This window comes from Mirounga angustirostris, unplaced genomic scaffold (genome assembly GCF_029215605.1).
Source record: "Mirounga angustirostris isolate CCGP_5_RB_7025 unplaced genomic scaffold, mMirAng1.0.hap1 SCAF_14, whole genome shotgun sequence".
Taxonomy (NCBI): domain Eukaryota; kingdom Metazoa; phylum Chordata; class Mammalia; order Carnivora; family Phocidae; genus Mirounga; species Mirounga angustirostris.
In genome coordinates, this window is record NW_026991722.1 from 72,558,978 (window position 1) to 72,579,069 (window position 20,092).

Consider the following 20,092-nt stretch of genomic DNA (forward strand, 5'->3'; position numbering starts at 1 on the left):
GATAGTTTCTTACCATATTTAGGTCTGTCTGAGGGACTATTGTCTTCAGCTTCTCGCCTTGTCTTCCATCCACTATCCCTTCTACTATCACATCGATGAGATAGGGCACGTATTTCTCAAAGAGACTCTCTAAATTGCCCTGCTCTACCTATAAAAGAGCAGAATTCCAATGCATTTTCAAGGATTCCTTTATTTAAATGGAAGCTAGTGGAAAGCTTATCTTGGCAAAAGAGGGATGAGAAAGGTCTTCTGATGAATGATAAATTTGACAGGTGAGTAAACTCTGGTAATAGTGCCTTATATTTGTAGAGATTTGTCCCCTATAGTGCACTTTCATCGTGAAGCATTTCATTTCACTGCCATAGAGTCTACCCCACCACCGGGGAGGGAGGGAGGAAAGCAGATCCCATTTGACAGCAATGGGGCTGATTATCTTTGAATTCAAGTTACATGGCCATAGTCATCTTGCAGAGAGTGCAAAGCAGCAGAAGGCCCCTCTCCCTATCAAGGCATTGAGGACCACCAGAGATTGCATGGGCCATTAGACAGCCCTCTCTCCCTTACAGCAATGCCTCCCATGGTCCTATCATGCTCCCCTTGGTCTTCTCTTCTGTGGGATAATTATGTCCCGGTTTCCAATTCACCATCAGCCTAATGGTCCTTCTAGCGATACTTTGAGAATATGGTCATGGTGTCCTGGGTGTGGTCAAATCTTCACATGTGTGTGGGCCTCACAACCTTCACATGACTGTCACACCTATCTCTGCACTTTTTTTTTTTTTAAGATTTTTTTTTTATTTATCTGAGAGAGAAAGAACAAGAGCACAAGCAGGGGGAGGGACAGAGGGAGAAAGAGACTCCCCACTGAGCAGGGAGCCTGATGTGAGGCTCGATCCCAGGACCCTGGGATCATGACCTGAGCCAAAGGCAGACGCTTGACTGAGCCACCCAGGCTCCCACTCTGCACTTTTTAATGAAGCCTTTTGTACAATGATACAGGTTTTAGCAGTCACGTGACACATGACAGAGTTTGAAGTTAACTAAAACCATCAGAACTCAATTACATGACAAGCTAGGTCCTTCACATACAACATTCATCCAATTAAGTAAAAGCTGGGCCCAGCCCCTCTAGAGACAAGTCTCTTAATAGCTGGGCCTGGCTGGACCAGGATTTGCCAACTACAACCCGCAAGCCAAATCTGGCCCACCACCTGTTTATGTAAATAAAGTTTTATTGGTACATAGATATGCCCATTCACCTACAGTGGCTGCTTTCAGGCCACAATGGCATAGTTCAGTAGTTGCAAAAGAAACCATATGGCCCACAGACCTTAAAATATTTATTCTCTATCCCTTTACGGAAAAAATTATCAGCCCCTGATCTATATTATCAAAATCATTACCTATCCCATCAGTTATGGAATTATCTGGAAATCTCCTAAGTGTATCTTCCATGTTTTCATCCAATTTATTAATAACACTAAGTGCTTAAGATCATAAACAGATCAAGGTCAAGGTCATGGCTTTAACTACAAACATCCCTCTGGATTATGTTTATCCAACTAACCACTAGTACTAATAACTTTTAAGTTCATTTTAGAAATAATTTCCACCTTGTTCTGTATTTCATTAACCCATTTTTTCCAGAATGGTTGATATTTCAAGTTTTTAGGATCCACATAAACCATTCCACATCGAGACACAGTTGCAGGAGAGGCATACTGTAAATCTCCAACCTGGAGAAATAAAGAAAACCAGTCATGTCTACAGCTATAAACAACTAGACTGCATGTTTAAAAGCCTTTGCTTTATGTAAAGTTTTTTCAACTGCATAAAACCCATGTCATACCCAGATTAACACAGCTTTCATGAGGCTTCTAACTGAACACTTAAGTTTATCATGGGAAGATTATACATTCTGATGTAGCACCTTTTTAAGTTTTCTTTACCTATAAATTAACGTGAAAATTAATATACTTTAGACTACCTGACAAAAATAGAAAACTATAGAGGAGAAAATAAGTTATCCAAAATCCCAACACCAAGAAACAAACATTGTTTTGGAGTATTTTCCTCTCAGTCTTTTTTCTTCACTTTTTTAAAACATAGTTGAGATTGGGTAGTATAAAACTTAATATGTATGCACCTAAACTATAAATATAACACACTTATCTCTCTATGAAAAAACACAGTTCAGTCAACCAATAAGAATGATATGCACAAATATTCATGCATCGACAAATTTTGCAGGCCAAGTTAAAAACAGCATTGACACTAAGCCAAAGTGAAAGCAAGTCTCAGGGCCACCACTGTGAAACAGGTTCAAAAGATACGATAAAAAGTTTGAAAATTTCAAACAAATGAAGAAAAGGTAAAGGCAAATAGTGTGAGAGAAAAAAGAAGGCAACTACAAACTCCAGATTTTAAAAAAAGACTCTAAAAGAAAGTAAAAATAACAGTATACTAGTTGGCTCTACAGTAAATATTTCCATATACATAATAATGCAAATACTGTTTACTGATTTAACTGATTTAGCAATATAGTATTCTGAGGAGGGGAGTAAGCTAGTGGCATGAGAGATGAACTCTCATAGCAGTCATAGCATAGACTGGAAGGAAGGAACAGCATGCTAAGTGTGTTATTTACTGAAACTAGGATAATGATCAGAAGTAATGCAAGAGTGAAAAGTAGTTACTTCTGGGATTCAATAAAGAGGGATAAGAGGAGTAGGGGGAGTACTGAGTTGTACTCATCATAAAAACTCTTCTGCATTGTTTGGGTTTTCTTTAGTCATCTATATTTACTACCAATTTAATGAACATTTAAATTTTTAATTAAAAGACATATTAAAATTTATTTTTCATCACTACTTGCCTCAAAGAGCAGAGCACAGTGTGCTTGAAGCCGAATGCGCTCACCATTGGCCAACGTCAACAGTTTGTTGTCATCCATCACAGAATTCATGTTTTCCACCCACAGAGCATCTACATCACCATCAAATAAAATATACCTGTAGCAAAGAAAAGTAAGCCAAGCTTTGGAAGAGGCATACTGTAAATCTCCAACCTGGAGAAATAAAGAAAACCAGTCATGTCTACAGCTATAAACAACTAGACTGCATGTTTAAAAGCCTTTGCTTTATGTAAAGTTCATGAACCTCCCCATTCATGCTGATGTCTTTTTCCTGGAGTTTTGTCCCAGGACCTGTGACAGAGCACCCAACTTGGTCCAGAGCTTTGACGCATAAAATCAAATGGAAAAACAACAACAACAACATAAAAATTGAGTCCAGGCCCCTGTGTGGCTTGTTCAGTTGAGCGTCCAACTTTTAGGTTCTGCTCAGGTCATGATCTCATGGGTCATGGGCTCAGGTCCCACTTCGGGCTCGGTGCTCAGCAGGGACTATGCTTGGAGATTCTCTCCCTCTGCCCCTCCACTCGTGCACTCTCTCTCCCTCAAATAAATAATCTTACAAAAACTGTTTGAGTCAGTCAGCAACATTGAATTGAGAAATTAAGAATTAAGAAACTTCACACAAAAATCTGGATGTCTTGCTTCTCTTGCAGACTGGAGGGCTGACAACACAGACCTGCATTCTGGCATAGGAACAATCTGCAGAAGCTCAGTAGCAGCTGTCCATGGAGACAGACAGTACCACGATCTCATTTTTTTCTTGAAACTGAGACTGAATAGCAATGGCTATTTATCACTGGTTTTTACACCAAGTTTTCTCATGGTAAGGTTAAGAGAAAAGGGAAATATTTTATATACCCATGTGCAATGGGTTGAATGGTGGCCCCCAAAAGATATGTCCATCCAGAACTTGTGATGAGACCTTATTTGGGGGGACAGGGGGGTCTTTGCTGATGTAATTAAAGATCTCAAGATGACAGCATCTTAGATTATCCAGGTGGGGCCTTCTCCAATGACAAGTACCCTTACAGAGGGGAGAGTATCCTCACAGTCAAGGAGACAGAGATAACACATAGAGAACTAAGATCCCACCCGGTACTTTGTGAACAGGGCCCTCAACATCTGACTCTAGGTCTGTGGGCATCCATGCATGAAACTGCAATACCGTACATTGTCTTTTTTACCCGTAACATTTAGATAATTAACATGAACTAACCCAGGCTCTCTCCTACTCACAAAGGTACTCACTTTCGCTCCTTCTTATCTGTTGGCCTGTTGATCTCCCTGAAGATGTTTGACAGCACTCCATCTGTCCAGTCTCGGGTAGTGGGGTCCAGGATGCCATAGAGCTCTATGACACTCATGGCTTTGGGATTCAGGATGTACAACTTTGTCATCAGCCCAAGCCTAAATCAAAGGAGAGGCTTCAGCTGTGGTCCAGGTGGCCTAAACGCATTAGGAAAACAGTCTGGGCCACCTGTGTGGGGATTTGATGTTTTAGATCCAATCCAGAATTAAAATGCAATCCACACATCTGAAACTAATGATGTACTACTATATGTTGGCTAATCGAATTTAAGTAAAATAAAACACAACACAACCCACACAAACTCTCCGCTGGGCTTCCCACTTACTGTTAATGGCTTACACTAAATGCAAGGGAACCATGTTTCACCGAAAATGTGGCCCCAACACAAGTAAGGTCTGAACTAAAAACACAGCTTTGCCTTTTGAGGGCATCGAGAGGCTAAGTTATATGTTCATGCCTATGACAATTTATGTAAATATTTCTTAATTAGCTTATAGGAGATAATAGTCATCCAGGACAACATAACACACCCTTGGACTACTAATGTTCAATCCCTCATATTTACAGGATATCTGCTCTGTGTTGCTGACTTTATAAATCGTGTAGACAGGGCATTTGCCACCATAATGCCTATAAATTCCTGTAACATTATGGGATTAATTCATCTACAGAAAACCAGACTACACAAAAACAGTAGTTCATAATTAACTAAATAAGTAAATAAAAATAATGGTGACATGTAAATACACACATGTAAATGAAGTTCTATCAATTACCTATGATGAATTAATTAAAGAATAAAAGGCAGGGGTACCTGGATGGCTCAGGTCATGATCTCAGGGTTAAGCATCTGCCTTTGGCTCAGGTCATGATCTCAGGGTCCTGGGATCGAGCCCACATCAGGCTCCCTGCTTAGCAGGGAGCCTGCTTCTCCCTCTGCCTCTGTCTGTCTCTCGTGAATAAGTAAAATATTAAAAAAAAGAATAGAAGGCAGGATGGCTATGGCACACCCATTTAAAATCAGTAAGCCACTGTCCACTGGTTTTCTCATAAGAAACGTAAGAAGAAATAAGAAAAAAAAAAATGACACTTACTCATTAGCTTTATAGACTATCTAGAAATGTTAGTCACAAAGATTATAAGGCTTGATTTAGATTTTTGCTGGAATATTAGCATGAAGTCTTTGTGGAAGCTAGTTCTTGCTTAAGAGAAAAGTGAGAAGTCAGAAGAACCAACTCAGTATAAGGATAGGCACTACATTCACTACAGGTCTTCAGAATATTCTGTATTAGGAGTGTGAGGTCCCTTTCCCTTGGACCAGCAATGCTCCCACTGGGCTGGCGATAATAAGGCCTTTGGAGAGAGGACACTCTGTTTTTGGCCACTCTGATACCATAATAGTATTGCATAATGGTGAGTGTCCTGATTTACTTGGAAGGAGCAACCTGAACACCAAGAAAATACAACTTAAGTTAATTTTCAAAATATCCTTATAAGGCTGTTTGTGAAACACTCCTCTCACAGATAAACCCAGTCATAGTCTGATGCACGAAAGGGTCACTGTTTTGCCTTCTAAACTAGCAAATCAGCAATGAAACAAGTAGAGACGCTCTGAGTCTAACATGGTGTTTAGGACACTGATGTGTTCAGATTTCAGTACTCAGGATTGAATATTGACCCTGTGTAATGGGTGCCCCTCTTCTCTCTTTTTGTATTGTATGCAATTCTGAAGATGATTGGGTCATGAAAGTAATTGGTGGCCATACGTCCAATGCATTAAAAATGTTTTGTGTTCCTTTCTAACTGGATTACACCTGGATTAAAAATGTCTTCTTTTGGTAGCTATATGTAGTTTCAAACATGAATGAACTTTTTGCTTTTGTAATTTTAAAAAAATGCAGTGTTTGCAGCACCTGGGTGGCTCAGTCAGTTAAGCATCTGACTTGATTTCAGTTCAGGTCATGATCTCAGAGTCGTGAGATCGAGCCCCACATCAGGGTCCACGCTCAGCACGAGTCTGCTTGAGATTCCGTCCCCCCCTCCCCCAACTCTCTAAATACATTGAATAAATAAATAAATAAAAAATTTTTTAAAAGGCAGTGTTTTATGACAAATTTTACCTCCCAGGAATTGAGAAAGCAAAGTGGGGTTAGGTGATACCACTACCATCCTGACCGGGACACCACCCTGGCAACCAGGCCCTCCCCTCGGGGTCATACTCACTTGGTCTGGGCCTGACACAGAGCATTAATGACCACGGACTTGCCCCCTCCGGTGGGCCCCACCACCATGGTCGTGTGGCGGGTTAACATGGTCTCGAACATCTGAACCACTTTATCCACCTGTGGGGCAACCATTGGCAGGAGTAAACACATCTTTTTTTTTTTGTTTAAACAGCTTTGTTGAGTTATAAATCACATACCACACAATTCACCCATTTAAGTGTGCAGTTCATTGGGTCTTAGTATGTGCAGCATTACCACATTCAATTTTAGAACATTTTCATCACCCCCAAAACTGCATTCATTCATCCCCACCCCCCAGCTGCTGACACCACTCCCACGGTATATGCAGGCCTTCGTGTCTGGCTACTCTCACTTCGCATGTTCTCACGGTCCATCCACGTTGCGGCGTGGGTCAGGACTGACTTCTTCTTTGTGGCTGGGTACTATTCCACTGTGTGGATAGATTGCATCCACAATAAATACGAACCTATCCACAGTGGATAGGTTTATTCATCCATGGGTGAACATCTGCATTGTTTCTATTTCTGGGCTCTTACGAATAATGGTGCTACGAACATTTGTGTGAAAGTTCTTACATGGACCTATGTTTTCATTTCCCCTGGGTAGGTACACAGGAGTGGGATTCTGGGGCATATGGTAACTCTACCGTTAACGTCTTGGGACTCTGCTAGACTATTTTTCCATAGCTGCTACGCCATTTCACATTCCCTTCCTAAACAACCACATCCAGAAGAAAACGTCAGGGTCAGGAAAGGTGCAGAGAGCTCTCTCATCTGTGGCTGGTACCTGCTGCCGCAGCCCGAGGCTTCTGGGGAGCCTGACGCCCTGAGACAGCCTGACCAGAGGCGGCCACTCTGGTCCTGCAGCCTTAGGCATTTACACCCTCAGCAGAACACTCCGGCAATAATTTATGGCTTACTGACAACATATACAACCTTACAGACTTCAGACGATCAAAATCTTATCAGTAACATCTAATTTAATTTTTCTTGTAAGTGTGACTCTGGAAAAAAGAAAAAGTTTGGGGTGGGGAGAGAACACGAGATGGTGGGACCCCAAAACGAAATACTTATCACATTATACCAAAAACACCTGGAGGGTGGTAGGTACATACCGTGGAATAGGACTCAGCCTCAAAAAGAAAGGTGATTCTGATATCTGCCACACTATGGATGAGCCATGAGAACATGCTGAAATAAGCCAGTCACGAAAGGATGCATGCCGCAAGATGCCACTTACATGAGGTCCCCAGAGGAGTCAGATTCATGGAGACAGAACGGGTGGGTGCCAGGGACTAGGGAGGGGGATGCGGAGTTGTTGGTTAATGGGGACAGAGTGTCAGTTTTGCAGGATGGAGAAGTTGTGGAGATCTGTTTCACAGCAATATTAATATACTTAACACTGCTAAACTGTATGAAAAATGGGTAAGATGAAAATTTTCGTTATGGGTACTTCACCACAAAAAAAAAAGAGAGAGAGAGAGAGAAATGCTTAAGATGGTAAATGTTAGGTGTGTTTTACCACATCTAATTTTTTTCAAATGGAAAGGACCCAGATGCCGCCTGTGGACTCATTTGCACACCAACTTACCTGGACAGGTAGGACAATGTAGCCACTCTCCTCCAGCACCCGCTCCACGGCATCGTTAAAATCGGGGTAGCGGACGCGCGGGCAGTCTAGTCCAGGAAACAGGTCAGAAATCAAACCAAGGAAAAGAGGGACGTCCTCAAATACGAACTTGGGCAGATTCATGTCTCGAAGGGCCCTCATCAGCACCACATCCTGGATGGAACGGAAGAGACGTCTTCAAAGATATTTCCGAAAGACCCAGGGACTAGTCTAGAAATCCACTTATGAAATATAAAACGAAACTGTATATAAAATATAAGACCTACAGCACTGCAAGTGTAGTCGCTGGAGAAACATGGGAGCCTGCTGCCCACAAAACAGCCATGGCTGATGTCTGCTTTAGAGGAAGTCTCATGCTTTTATTGCAAAGCAGAAAAAACACCGCAAACTTAGGCTCATGTCTTCCTGAGAACGGGGTTTGTCCCCACCCCTCCACCCCACCTTCCTGCAGACACTTTGGTGCTGTGAAGACCTTCAACTTGGCCTATGATAATTAGTCAAATTAGAAAAAATAATAATAAATTATAAGAGACTCAGTTAAGGCCAGCAACCAAATGAAGTGACAGCGAAGACTAAAACTTTCCAGTGGGGACCATACTGTAGCCCATCCTCTCACCCCAGTGTTTGTTCGGTGCGGGAGAACTGGAGGAAGCCCCGGAGGATGCCCGCATGCGTGGCCCCCTACCTCTCTAAGGTCAGAAGAGCCTCTCTTCAGCTCTCCAGCCATTACCAACACGGACTTCAGGGCTCTCAGTCCAAAATCATAGTGATGTTGCTTGGAGAGTTGCTCCCGGGCCAGCTTATAAAGGACGGTCATCTTTTTGGCCAGGGTCTTTTGTGATCAAAGACAATGAAAAGCAAAGAAAGAAAATGACCCGAAAGCAACAGAACACCATTCCACAAAGAAAATGGACATAAAGGTGTTCAGGTGGAGCACTGCCTCCTAGAGCAATACCTTAGGGTGGGGCCTTCGTTTTCAACGATGACAAATTAGGCACTAATTTCAGAGAATGCAGGTCTTACCAAACTTTGAGGACTGTCTTTGAAAGCTGAGGAAGATCTTCACTGGCTTAAAGAATAGAACCCGTCCAACTTTTTAAATCCTAGCAATCACACTCTGAAGATATGCTTCCTGTTTATTTGGACCTGAACATATTATTAAATCTCCTGGGGGCGCCTGGGTGGCTCAGTCGGTTAAGCGACTGCCTTCAGCTCAGGTCATGATCCTGGGGTCCTGGGACTGAGCCCCGCATCGGGCTCCCTGCTCAGTAGGGAGTCTGCTTCTCCCTTTCCCTCTGTCCCTCCCCTCAACTCCTGCTCACGCATGCTCTCTCTCTCTCTTGCTCTCAGTCTCTCTCAAATAAATAAATAAAATCTTTTTTATAAAAAAAAAGCTTCTCCTGTAACTCATTTTTCAAGACGAATCAGCCACTCATAGACTACTGATGTAGCCACTGATGCAGACGACTACCTCAAGTATTCAAAGCCTGCTGCTCCCTAAGGATGGCGTGGGGACTAAGAACCAGAGATCCCAACACTCCTGTTCAAAATCCGGACAACATGCGAGCAGTAAGAGCCTTTTTAAAAAAAAATTACACAAAAGAAACCTCACAACCCTTTGTGTTGAAAATATTTGCTATTTTGCATATTTTCCAGAAGCTTCTGGGAAAATACAGGTGCATACTTTTTTATACATATTTTCTTTTTTTTTTTTTTTTTTAAGATTTTATTTATTTACTTGAGACAGAGAGAATGAGAGACAGAGAGCATGAGAGGGAGGAGGGTCAGAGGGAGAAGCAGACTCCCTGCCGAGCAGGGAGCCTGATGTGGGACTCGATCCCGGGACTCCAGGATCATGACCTGAGCCGAAGGCAGTCGCTTAACCAACTGAGCCACCCAGGCGCCCCTATACATATTTTCTAAGATGATAAAGGAGATTGTGTGCATGTGTGTTTGTGTGCGCCTGCGTGTTTTAAAAGCCACCTATTCTCACGGCATGAGGCTAAGTGAAAGAAGCCCATCAAAGAGGGTTACATACGTATGATTCCATGCACAGAACATTCTCGAAGCGACCGACTGTCACGACAAAGAATGACAGGTGGTTGCCAGGAGTCAGCGCGGGCAGAGGGTGTGTTACCAGGGGATGACAGGAGGGGCTTTCTTTGTGGTGATGGCCCAGCTCTGGATCGGGAGTGTGGAGGTGGTTATGCCACACACGCGACAAAATGTTCTAGAACTCTACATACATACCAGAGAGAGAGAGAGAGAGGATGTAAAGCCTGATGGAATCCGGGTAAAGGCTATACCTGAGCTAACAGCACTGTGCCCTCGTCACTTCCCCGGTTTTGACAACCTGCCTTAGGGGGTATAAGATGTCCTCACTGGGGGAGGGCCACGTGGAACTCTGCACTATTTTTGCCACTTTTTTTTTTTAAGATTTTATTTATTTATTTGACAGAGAGAGACACAGCGAGAGAGGGAACACAAGCAGGGGGAATGGGAGAGGGAGAAGCAGGCTCCCCGCCGAGCAGGGAGCCCGATGTGGGACTCGATCCCAGGACTCTGGGATCGTGACCTGAGCCGAAGGCAGACGCTTAACGACTGAGCCATCCAGGCACCCCTATTTTTGCCACTTCTTGTGAGTCAAATTACTCAAAAATAAGACTTACAATTTTAAAAAGAGACCAGGAGGAGGAGAGAGGCAAAGCAAAAAAACAAACAAACAAACAAACTAAGCCACACAGAATGCAAACTTCCCAAGTGCCCCGTCTGAGAGTGGAGCCAGGCTCCTGGGATGGCCGGGCCGGGCGCTAACGAGGCCGCACCTTGGCCCAGAGGAAGCCCTCCGAGAAGAGCATGATCTCGCAGATCTGCTGCAGGTCAGGCGCGATCACCACCACGGGCCTGAAGAGGGCCTTCACCGACTCCGGCAGCTCCGTGCGGCCCGCGTAGCCCGGGTTCATGGTGATGAAGATGCCCATTCTCGAGTCCAGGGAGATCTCCTGCCCTTCAAACTGGAGGATGATAGGAAAGGAAGACGGTTACAAGGCCAGCAGGCCCACCACCGGGGAGAGGGGGCTGGGAGAGCCACGGGACCGTCTGTCTTCACAGGTATAAGGCAGAGGCCACCCTTTGACTCCCTTCCGTTTCCAGGCATTAAACATGGAGTCCTCATGCTTATGACCTGAGTGTTCTAGGCGGCAAGCCTTGACCTCCCCCCAACCCTGATCTGAATCCAGGCTCTGCACACTTGAGAAGTGGCTGAAGCTGGCAAAGAGTGCAGTCTGGGGATGCCCCAGATGCCCCTATACTTTGAGTTTCTTTAGCCTCCGGTCCAGTTTCACCTGTTTCAACTTTTTCTCTAAGATTTTACTATTTTATTTCTTTCACTGGTCCACCACATAGACAAAGACAGAAAACTGTGTTTTTATGAAGCACAGATTGCCTCGGGAGCTAATGCGGCCCCGAGGAAGGAAGCCACTGTCTTGTCTCCCAAGCCCACGCTGAGACCGCCCTCACCCACTCCCTGATATCCATGTGGGGCCCAGATTGCCTTCTGGACAGACAGGCCTGCTCTTTAAAAAACAGCTTCTAGGGATGTCTGGGTGGCTCAGTCGGTTAAGCATCTGCCTTCAGCTCAGGTCATGATCCCAGGGTTCTGGGATCGAGCCCCACATTGGTCTCCTTGCTCAGCAGGGAGCCCGCTTCTCCCTCTGCCTCTGACTCCCTCTGCTTGTGCTCTCTCTCTCTGACAAATAAATAAAGTCTTAAAAAAAAAAACACACAGGTTCTACAAACCTGAATGCACTTCAGGTTCAATTTCCCTCCCTCAGAAGCAGTAAGCTTGGCCCTAAAATATTTCAGAAGAACCAATTAAAAGAAAATGCATCCAAAGCCTTTATGGGAATCCTGAAAATGTTTAACAGGATCAAGTTTACATAATCTCTTGACAGTGAGCCTCACTGAGATCTGGGAGAAAAGCAGGCGGGATGCCAGGGCCACAGAAGTACCCACAAGTGAATCCTCACCAGCCCAAGCCAAATTTGTGCCCTGAACTTCTTGATGAGGCTCTGTAGGACCCTAGACAATATATAGGCGTTTTCAGGCACAAAGGAAGGAAGGACAATTTCAGGCAGACAGGAACACATTTGGTGTGACAGAGCCTGGTGTGTCTGCAGGGCGAGTGGCATGTGGATGACAGAATGCTGGGAACACAGGGTCACAGGGGGAACAGCGGAGCACATTAGGATCCCAGGAGGCCCGGTGCAGGGACGTGGCCCAGCCACTCTGGTCCCTTTGGTCAGAGAACCCACTTCTGGGCTATCTAAATTATGTAATAAGATCATGTTTCTCCAAATTCTGATCCAGCCTCATCAGCTGTAACTTAATACAGACTTACCAACTCAGGTCTACAAACGCATCCTTGGATGGGCAGAGATTGGTGGATGCTCAAAAATTTTTCACATCTGCCTTTTCGTTTTGATAACAAACAAACCTTAAAAATCCTCTAACTTGACGAGGTAGGAAGGCAAAATTTTGTGTTTGTGTGATAACATCTATTGAAAGACATTTTGATCAGACCATTAATCTTGAAGACTGCTTTTTTCTCGAACTTGGGAAGTGACCAAGAATATATTTTTCTTTAATGGGGGCTCTGTCCACCACTTACTTGAGAACACTGCCTTACCCATCGGTAGCTACTACTTCTTCTACTACTGGAATTCGTTCAAAGTTCTAGAATATTGCAGTTCCTAATTCTCAAAGAGGCTGATAATTTTGGGGAAACCCAACCATCTCAATTTGAAAGCAAAAATCTGTCAAATCTTCATCTGATGTTTCTAAAGTCACACGGCAAAGCTTCCACCCCGGAGAATGTGATCGGGTCAGGCTGCATGCTCGCGCCCACCTGGAACGTGGTTAGCTGATGGATCAGAGCATTTCGGATCGTCTGAATCTGAGAGGAGATGACTGACAGCACAGAGGCATCGATTCGATTAAACTCATCAAAGCAGCCCCAAGCCCCACACTGGGCGAGGCCAGAGAAAATCTTCCCAATGGCCTAGCATAAAAGAAAAAAAAAGCACAAGGGCAATTTTTACCTTTAAAATCGCACGCGATACATTTACAGATAGAGTCCCTAAATTAAAACAGTGAACATCAGGTTGGTAGAGGCAGCAGGCCAACCGCCCCACTAATGGATCTTTCTGGCAAGACTTCCAGGACCCTCCTGGGCCAGCTCTCCTATTCACAGTTTACAGATTAAGGATTTTCATGGAAAACTCCAGAGTCCTGGCTTCTCTTGAAATACTGGAAAATCTAGCAGCCGGGGGTCCATTTTCGCTAAGTGGTAGCGATTAACCGCAGCTAGAGAGTGGCGCCCCCTGGGGCCACAGCAGTGCCCTCCAGCCGGCCGTGGCCCTCGCCTGGCTCCTCACCTCCCTCCCTGTCTCCCCGTGCTGCAGTCCTCATTTACATTACCTACGCGGCTCTGGTGGCATTTCAGTTTACAACGTTTGCTCTGCATGCTGCTAACAAGCAGACACGTATAAGCTCTGAGACTGAGGGTCAAAGATTTTTTTCTGCTCCATTCTTCCAGCTGTCGCCCCGTCTTTTCATGGAGGAGTGTGGGGTGCAATGCCTTCCTCCCACGTCCCGCGTTCAGCTCTCCACCGTACCTTGTAATCCATGCCTTCTCCGCAGTTGGTCACGACACAGAGCAAGCCCAGGGCTTTGGCCAGATCCTTGGTGGTCTCGGTCTTGCCAGTACCTGCTGGGCCAGCAGGGGCCCCTCCCAGATACATGGACAGGGCCTGTTGATGAGCCAAATGCAAAACCTGTGTTGTCTGATTCACACAAGGAAACAGGTGCTGCTTCCCAAAGCACTGTGACAACATATGTGTAGTATACATGTGGCAATGGACACGCTCACACTCACCTGTCCTGATAGTCACTATCTTTTACATTTCTTTTCTGTTTTTCCATTGACCTCTGCTGGCCGCCCCCACGCCGTGATAGAGGGACCAGTGACTAAGCGACATGCTGGAACGGGTGCCTCCTCCGAGGACGAGGCCCTAGCAGTTCCCAGAGCTGAGGCGAGACTCGAGCACACAGGTGCATCTGTGCCGTAAAGGATGAGCCCAAGGAAAGGTCTGGCCCTGTGTCTCCAAATTCTAGGAGTTGACCTCAGAGCCCATGGAATGCCCTGAGAACTGTGACTCTGGGCCGCATGGTATCAGCCTGACCTCTGGAGAAGCTGGAAACTCAAGTCAGCCATGCAAGCAATCGGCCATTCCTACACGACCAGTCCCCAGCTGAAAGCCTAGACACCACGTACGAGCTTCCCCACTTGGCGACACTCGCTGCCCGTGGCCACGCGGAGCTGCTGTGAGAGCGAATGCTGTCCGCACGCCGACTCTGCCAGACGGAAGCACAGCTCCCAGCCCCAGCCGTCTCCTGCTGTGGGGTTTGACCTGCACCCTCTGGCTATACTAAACCACAACCAGGACTGCGATGGCCTTTCTGAGTTCTGTGAGCCCTTTCAGCAAATTATTAAACCTGAGAGTGATTTTAGGGGCCGCCTGAACCGGCAACAGCCCAATCCCAAAAGGTGGCAAGAAGGTCCTGTTCCGAGTTCAAACTCGTTTACAGATTTTGAACAATGATGTCCCTTGCTGCCAGCATTGGTTTCCTGGGGCTGCCCTAGCAAATTACCACCACGTTGGGGGTGAGGGCGGGGGTGCTGAAAACAACAGAAATGTATTTGTTCACAGCACTGAGGGCCAGGAGTCTGAAATCGGGGTATTGGCAGGGCCGCACTCCCTCCAAAGCTCCTAGGGGGTTCTTTGCTCTGGTGGCTACAAGCATTCCTTGGCCAGTGGCCACCTCACTCCAATCCCTGCCTCTGTCTTAACATCACCTTTCCTGTCTCTCTGCATCCTCTCCTCTTTTCACGAGGACACCAGTCATCGGATCTAGGGCCTTAATCCAGGATGTTCCCAATCCTTCCCTAGTTAAACAAAGACCCTATTTCCAAAGAAGGTCACATCGTGAGGTTCCGAGTGGACATGAATTGGGAGGGAGGAACACTGGTCAACCCAGTATGGTATCTGCAGTCGCCCTAATCACACTTCGAGAACAACCCATAGCCACAGGCAGCTGGTAACCCCGTAGTCCGGGCGGCCGATCACCTGAGTGAGAGTCAGGTAAATCCGGTCGGTGAGCGGCGTGATGACCAACCTCCCGTTCAGACCCATGAACTCATAGCCGTAGCTGAAGGTGCCCGTGCACTGACGAATGTTCAGCTCGTCAGGTTCCCGGTCCCAGTAGAACCGCAGCTGACTTTCCCATTCGAACTCCCGGGCCTCGAGAATGCTGGAAGGGGAGAGGAGGGAGAAGAGGTCGGAGAAACGGCGAGGCCAAGCCCGGTGGAGGATGCACTGTGACACGCCGGGGCCCCCAGAGGTCCCTACCTGCCTCTTATGAAAGAATCAACTATATCTCTGGCATGCACGTCGATGATGAGGACCGTGTTCAATTTCTTTCTGTCGTTTTTGCTCAAGGGCATGGTGATCCGAGTGACCAACTCATCAATCTGCTGGTGCATTTTCTTGCCATAGTCCTTCATGGCCTGCTTCTCCCCTTCCTGTACTTTGTGGAAGACATCCTCCACCTCCCAGGTCCACCACACCTGGCAGGCGGCCAGCACCACCATCCCTTGGTACAGGAGCATCCAGTTGACCCTAAAGGAAAATGCACACCTGTTCGAGATCTTTTTCCAGGGACTGGCACCAGATGACAGTCCCCGTAAGAATGTAATTTCTTTGATCTGGAACTGAGGAGGCAAAGTGAGGGCTCTAGGTAAGCGAATGACCATAAGTCTTCCAGCTGGATAGGAAAACACCAGACCAAGGACACGCACACACAAGAAAGTTAGAGGTGATGATGTAGAAAGATGCTAGATCCCTTTTAAAATATGCCTGGACAGGTTTGCAGAGTGACTTAATATTATGGGCATATGATAAGAATTTCTACATTTTTAAATTCCAACAAAAAATTTAATCATCTCTGACCACCTCACCCATTTGCCTAAGTTAGAGCTTCCTGGGTGTTGCTCACTACTCTTTTCTCTCCCTTGCACACCTGACCAAAGTTATACAGATGTACAGGGAGATGGGGCTGTGGTGGTTGTTCCTCCAAAAATGGCACCAGACGATACAGGGTACTCTGCACCTTGCTTGTCCCATTTAAGAATTCTAAGAGGTAAGCCTCTAGGTCAATGGATGTAGTCTAACCCAATCTTTATAAAAGCCGCATGATATTCCAGAGCTTGAGAGTCCTGCAGTGTACTCAAACATTACCTTACTGGTGTCTAGTTAAGCTGCTTCTAGTTCCTTCACCAACACAAATAATACTGCAATAAACATCCCTCTACACCATTTGGCGATGTCCGGAGACATTTTCAGTTGTCACAACTGGAGGTAGGGGTGTTACTGGCATCTAGCGGGTGACAGGGTCTGAGGATGGTGCTAACCATCCTACAAGGCACCAGAGTCCCCCACAGCAAAGCATTCTCCAGCCTCAGACGTCAGTAGTGTTGAGGTGGACAAACACTGCTCTGCATCTAACCTGATGAGTCGGAGCTGCTTCTAGACTTACAGAACAGAACCCCAAAAGCAAAACAACCAGGCCAAAGTATAGTGCATTCTTTGGGTAGTTTAATAGAAATGGTCAAATTACTTTTAAAGGTTGAAGCAATCCTTACCCCACCAACAATGCATAGCACTGCCCTTCTCACCACATGCTCTCCAGCACTAGGTATTATCACTCTTTTGATTTTTTTTTTTTTTTTTTTTTTTTTTTTTTTTGCCAATCTAAAAGGCAGGGGGAAAACAGTATCTTATTCTAAGCTAATTTGCAGATCCCCAATGACTAACAACAGCTCTCCTCTTTTCATATGTTTATTGGCTGCTTGGATTTCCTCTACAGAGATACGAATTTCCAAAGTCGGTAAGTGCCTTGAAATATATTTAGGGCACATTTTTTTTCCAAATCGCACTTTAAAAATAATGGACCCAGAGCTGTAAGTTCCAATCCATGGAAAGTGACTGTAAATTACTAGTCTTTACCTTGATGACACACATGAATGGCAAAATAAATTAAGAATATTTAAAACAATGGAAAGATTAGGCTTTGCCATCTTGTTTTAAGGTTGTCTGGCGCCTCTAAAAACCTATATAGTATTTATAGTTATGATCCCTACACACTAGAAAGATATAATGAAGGTGATGAGGGGCCTAGGAAGTTAGAAATCAGGAGGGCAGAAGCAAACTTGACCAGAGAAAATAAAGTGACTCAGGGCAGAGCTAAGAGGAACATGATGGTGTTTTGCAGGATAGTGGGTGCTTTCTGGGGCTGCATACCCCTGGGCTTGTCTTCTCAGTGATACCAAAACATGTCTGTTCAAACAAACCAATACATTCATTTCAACTACACACCCTTTCGTTAGAAACAACAGCTCCCACGTGAGGCGGAGGGGCATTTGGGGAGGAGAGGGGTGGCGCAGAGACTTGGGGGTGCTTTCCCTTATCCCGTCTCCCACCAACCACACCCTGTGACACACAACAATGCCCTGGCAAAGTGGTAGTTATAATGTAGCTAAAACTAATGTTGGTGTAAAATTCATCTGATCTGGGAGCATTAAGGAGACTTCAGAATACTCAGTGATCACTATTTCTGGAGGCTGGTGATTTCTGTCTAGCTCAGCTTTGTAAGAGCATCTAGCACAGTGATTAGCTCGGAGCAGGAGCCCGATAAATATTAGCTCAATCAATGAATATAACTGATAATATGCTAGAGCCACCTCCTACCAGTTCACGAGAGTTCATTGTCAAATATTCAAGAATTTTGTAGGCTGATGTTCAAACCACTTACCATTATACCACTTAGCTTTGAAATCAGCTGTGATGGGAGTATTGACACCATGAACACTGATGAACTCTCTAAATCAAAGGGGTTTTTTTTCCCCTTTTTCAGAAAGCCAGTGTACCAGCATACCACTGGGCAGATCTATATATACCTGATTACCTAAGGATATAAGCCAATTCTTACAGTACCTAAAAAAAATAAAGGATCATAATCATACAAATAAAATGCTATTCTCTAATAAAGGTACTTAACTAGATGTTTTCAGTCCATAAATCAAAAAGGCAGTGTATAAAATCGAAAGGATAGCATTCTTAAAATAATAATGGAGGTTTTATGTGTGCATAAAGGCCCTGCCGAATATATTCCTGGGAATCCCGCTTGAATCTAATGGAACTCGTTATCCAAAGATGCTTTATATACTTTGTGTTCAGGTGCATATTAAAGTCAGCTCTCCTCGCAGCAAGAAGCAGGCTCAGCTCGGTGCCTAGATGCTTCTCGGGCCACAAAAGTCAAGGCATGATTGAGATCGTTAAATATTTTAGGAATGACTTCACTCCTTAACCCATACACAGATTGACCCTCCCGAACACCTGGTTTCTGTTGGGTCACCAGGTCAGTGGTTGGCTCAGAATCCCTGGGGAGGGGCTTATGAAATACACAGATGGCCCACCCCCAGAGTTTCTGATGGGGCAGATTTGGGGGCGGGCCCAGGCATTTGCGTTTCTAACAAGCTCCCTGGGGCCCTAATGCTGTTGGTCCAGATGCCACCACCCTTTGAGAAGTCCTGAACTAGGTGGGCCTTTAAAGACAGACAATGCACGGGCCAACTTAACTACCGCAAGAGAAGAAAACTTCATTCGGGATGTCGCTTGATCTACTCCAAGCCCTTAGTGTTAAATCATCCACTAGGACTATTCATATGAGAAAGTGACACGCATTCCCAGTCGCGACCCTACCTGCTTCTGTCTTCACAATATCTAAAGATAGCCTCTTTGGTGATCAGCCGGTTGGTCCTCCGCATTTCGTTCAACACGGCGGTCATCCAGTCCTCCACGCGCCCCTCCGCCCGGATGATCTTGCGGAACTCCATGACCTCTCCTTCTGCTGAGATCATGGCGGACACCAGCTTTTCTCCATTCTCCCCATCGTGAAACCTCAGCAGAGCGATGTTGTCGAACATCTGCAATACAGCGGGACATCCACCCTGTGACACGGATGCTGGGTGGCGGCACCAGGTTCTAGAGAGTATATGCGGGGAGGGAGAGGTATGTGGACAGAGGAGACACAGAACAGCCTGGTGATTCAACACCATGGGGCTGACAAGTGAGACGTGTGCTTGGATCCCCCACGGCCCAACTGGGTGACCTGGGGCAATCTGCTGCTCCTCTCTTGGCCTGGAACAGACATAATTACGACACGTCCAAGATGAGGTTGGAAGGTCAAATCAAACAACATGCGAGAAAGGCCGCCGGCACATAAAACACTTGCCTTCCATTGCCCATCATCAGCGATATTGATCAGAATGCTATTCAGAAAAATGAGTCTTTTAGGACTCAGGATATAAGACAAGGCACTCTGCCAGTCAGAGAGGAGAAGGGAAAGGCAATAGGCTTTAAAAGATAAAACCAGAGGTTTGCAAAAGGGGCTACCAGTAAATGTACTTCTAACACGCATTTTTCTATAACAGTCAAATATTTGTTTATGAAAGCAGAACAAAATATAAAACTCCCCTTTGAGAAAGGAACACATACGACCCAAGACATGAATTCTAGTGTAAGAAGGAAATCAGCATTAACTAAAGGGAAACTGTGGAGTTCTGTACTTGATCCCACATGCTCTGTTTATTTGGAATAAAGGAATTATTCTACAACACCGATTCAAAACCACAAATGGTCCTGCCCCCAGGGGGGACACTAGGCAATGTCAGGAGACATTTTTGGTTGTCTTAACTAGAGAGCGATGCTCCTGGCTTCGAGTGGGTAGAGGCCAGGGATGCTGCTGAGTGTCCCACGGCACACAGAACGGCCCAGGCCCCTGACACACACATGTACACACACAGAGCAAAGCGTT

The 20,092-nt window shown here is 45.4% G+C and overlaps 1 protein-coding gene across 1 annotated transcript in view; it reads right to left on the minus strand.

Annotated features, from left to right (window-relative positions):
- The window catches only part of DNAH10 (dynein axonemal heavy chain 10), a 132,177-nt gene that overhangs the window by 50,990 nt on the left and 61,095 nt on the right, over positions 1-20,092 (minus strand). Inside the window, exons 30-42 of the mRNA XM_064578247.1 lie at positions 18,979-19,202; positions 15,568-15,837; positions 15,286-15,469; positions 13,774-13,908; positions 13,005-13,157; positions 10,924-11,112; positions 8,784-8,930; positions 8,060-8,251; positions 6,447-6,565; positions 4,163-4,321; positions 2,876-3,011; positions 1,614-1,736; positions 14-148 (exon numbers count right to left, since the gene is read on the minus strand). Of these exons, the coding sequence (XP_064434317.1) occupies positions 14-148; positions 1,614-1,736; positions 2,876-3,011; positions 4,163-4,321; positions 6,447-6,565; positions 8,060-8,251; positions 8,784-8,930; positions 10,924-11,112; positions 13,005-13,157; positions 13,774-13,908; positions 15,286-15,469; positions 15,568-15,837; positions 18,979-19,202 (2,166 nt within the window). The remainder of the gene's footprint in view (positions 1-13; positions 149-1,613; positions 1,737-2,875; positions 3,012-4,162; positions 4,322-6,446; positions 6,566-8,059; positions 8,252-8,783; positions 8,931-10,923; positions 11,113-13,004; positions 13,158-13,773; positions 13,909-15,285; positions 15,470-15,567; positions 15,838-18,978; positions 19,203-20,092) is intronic.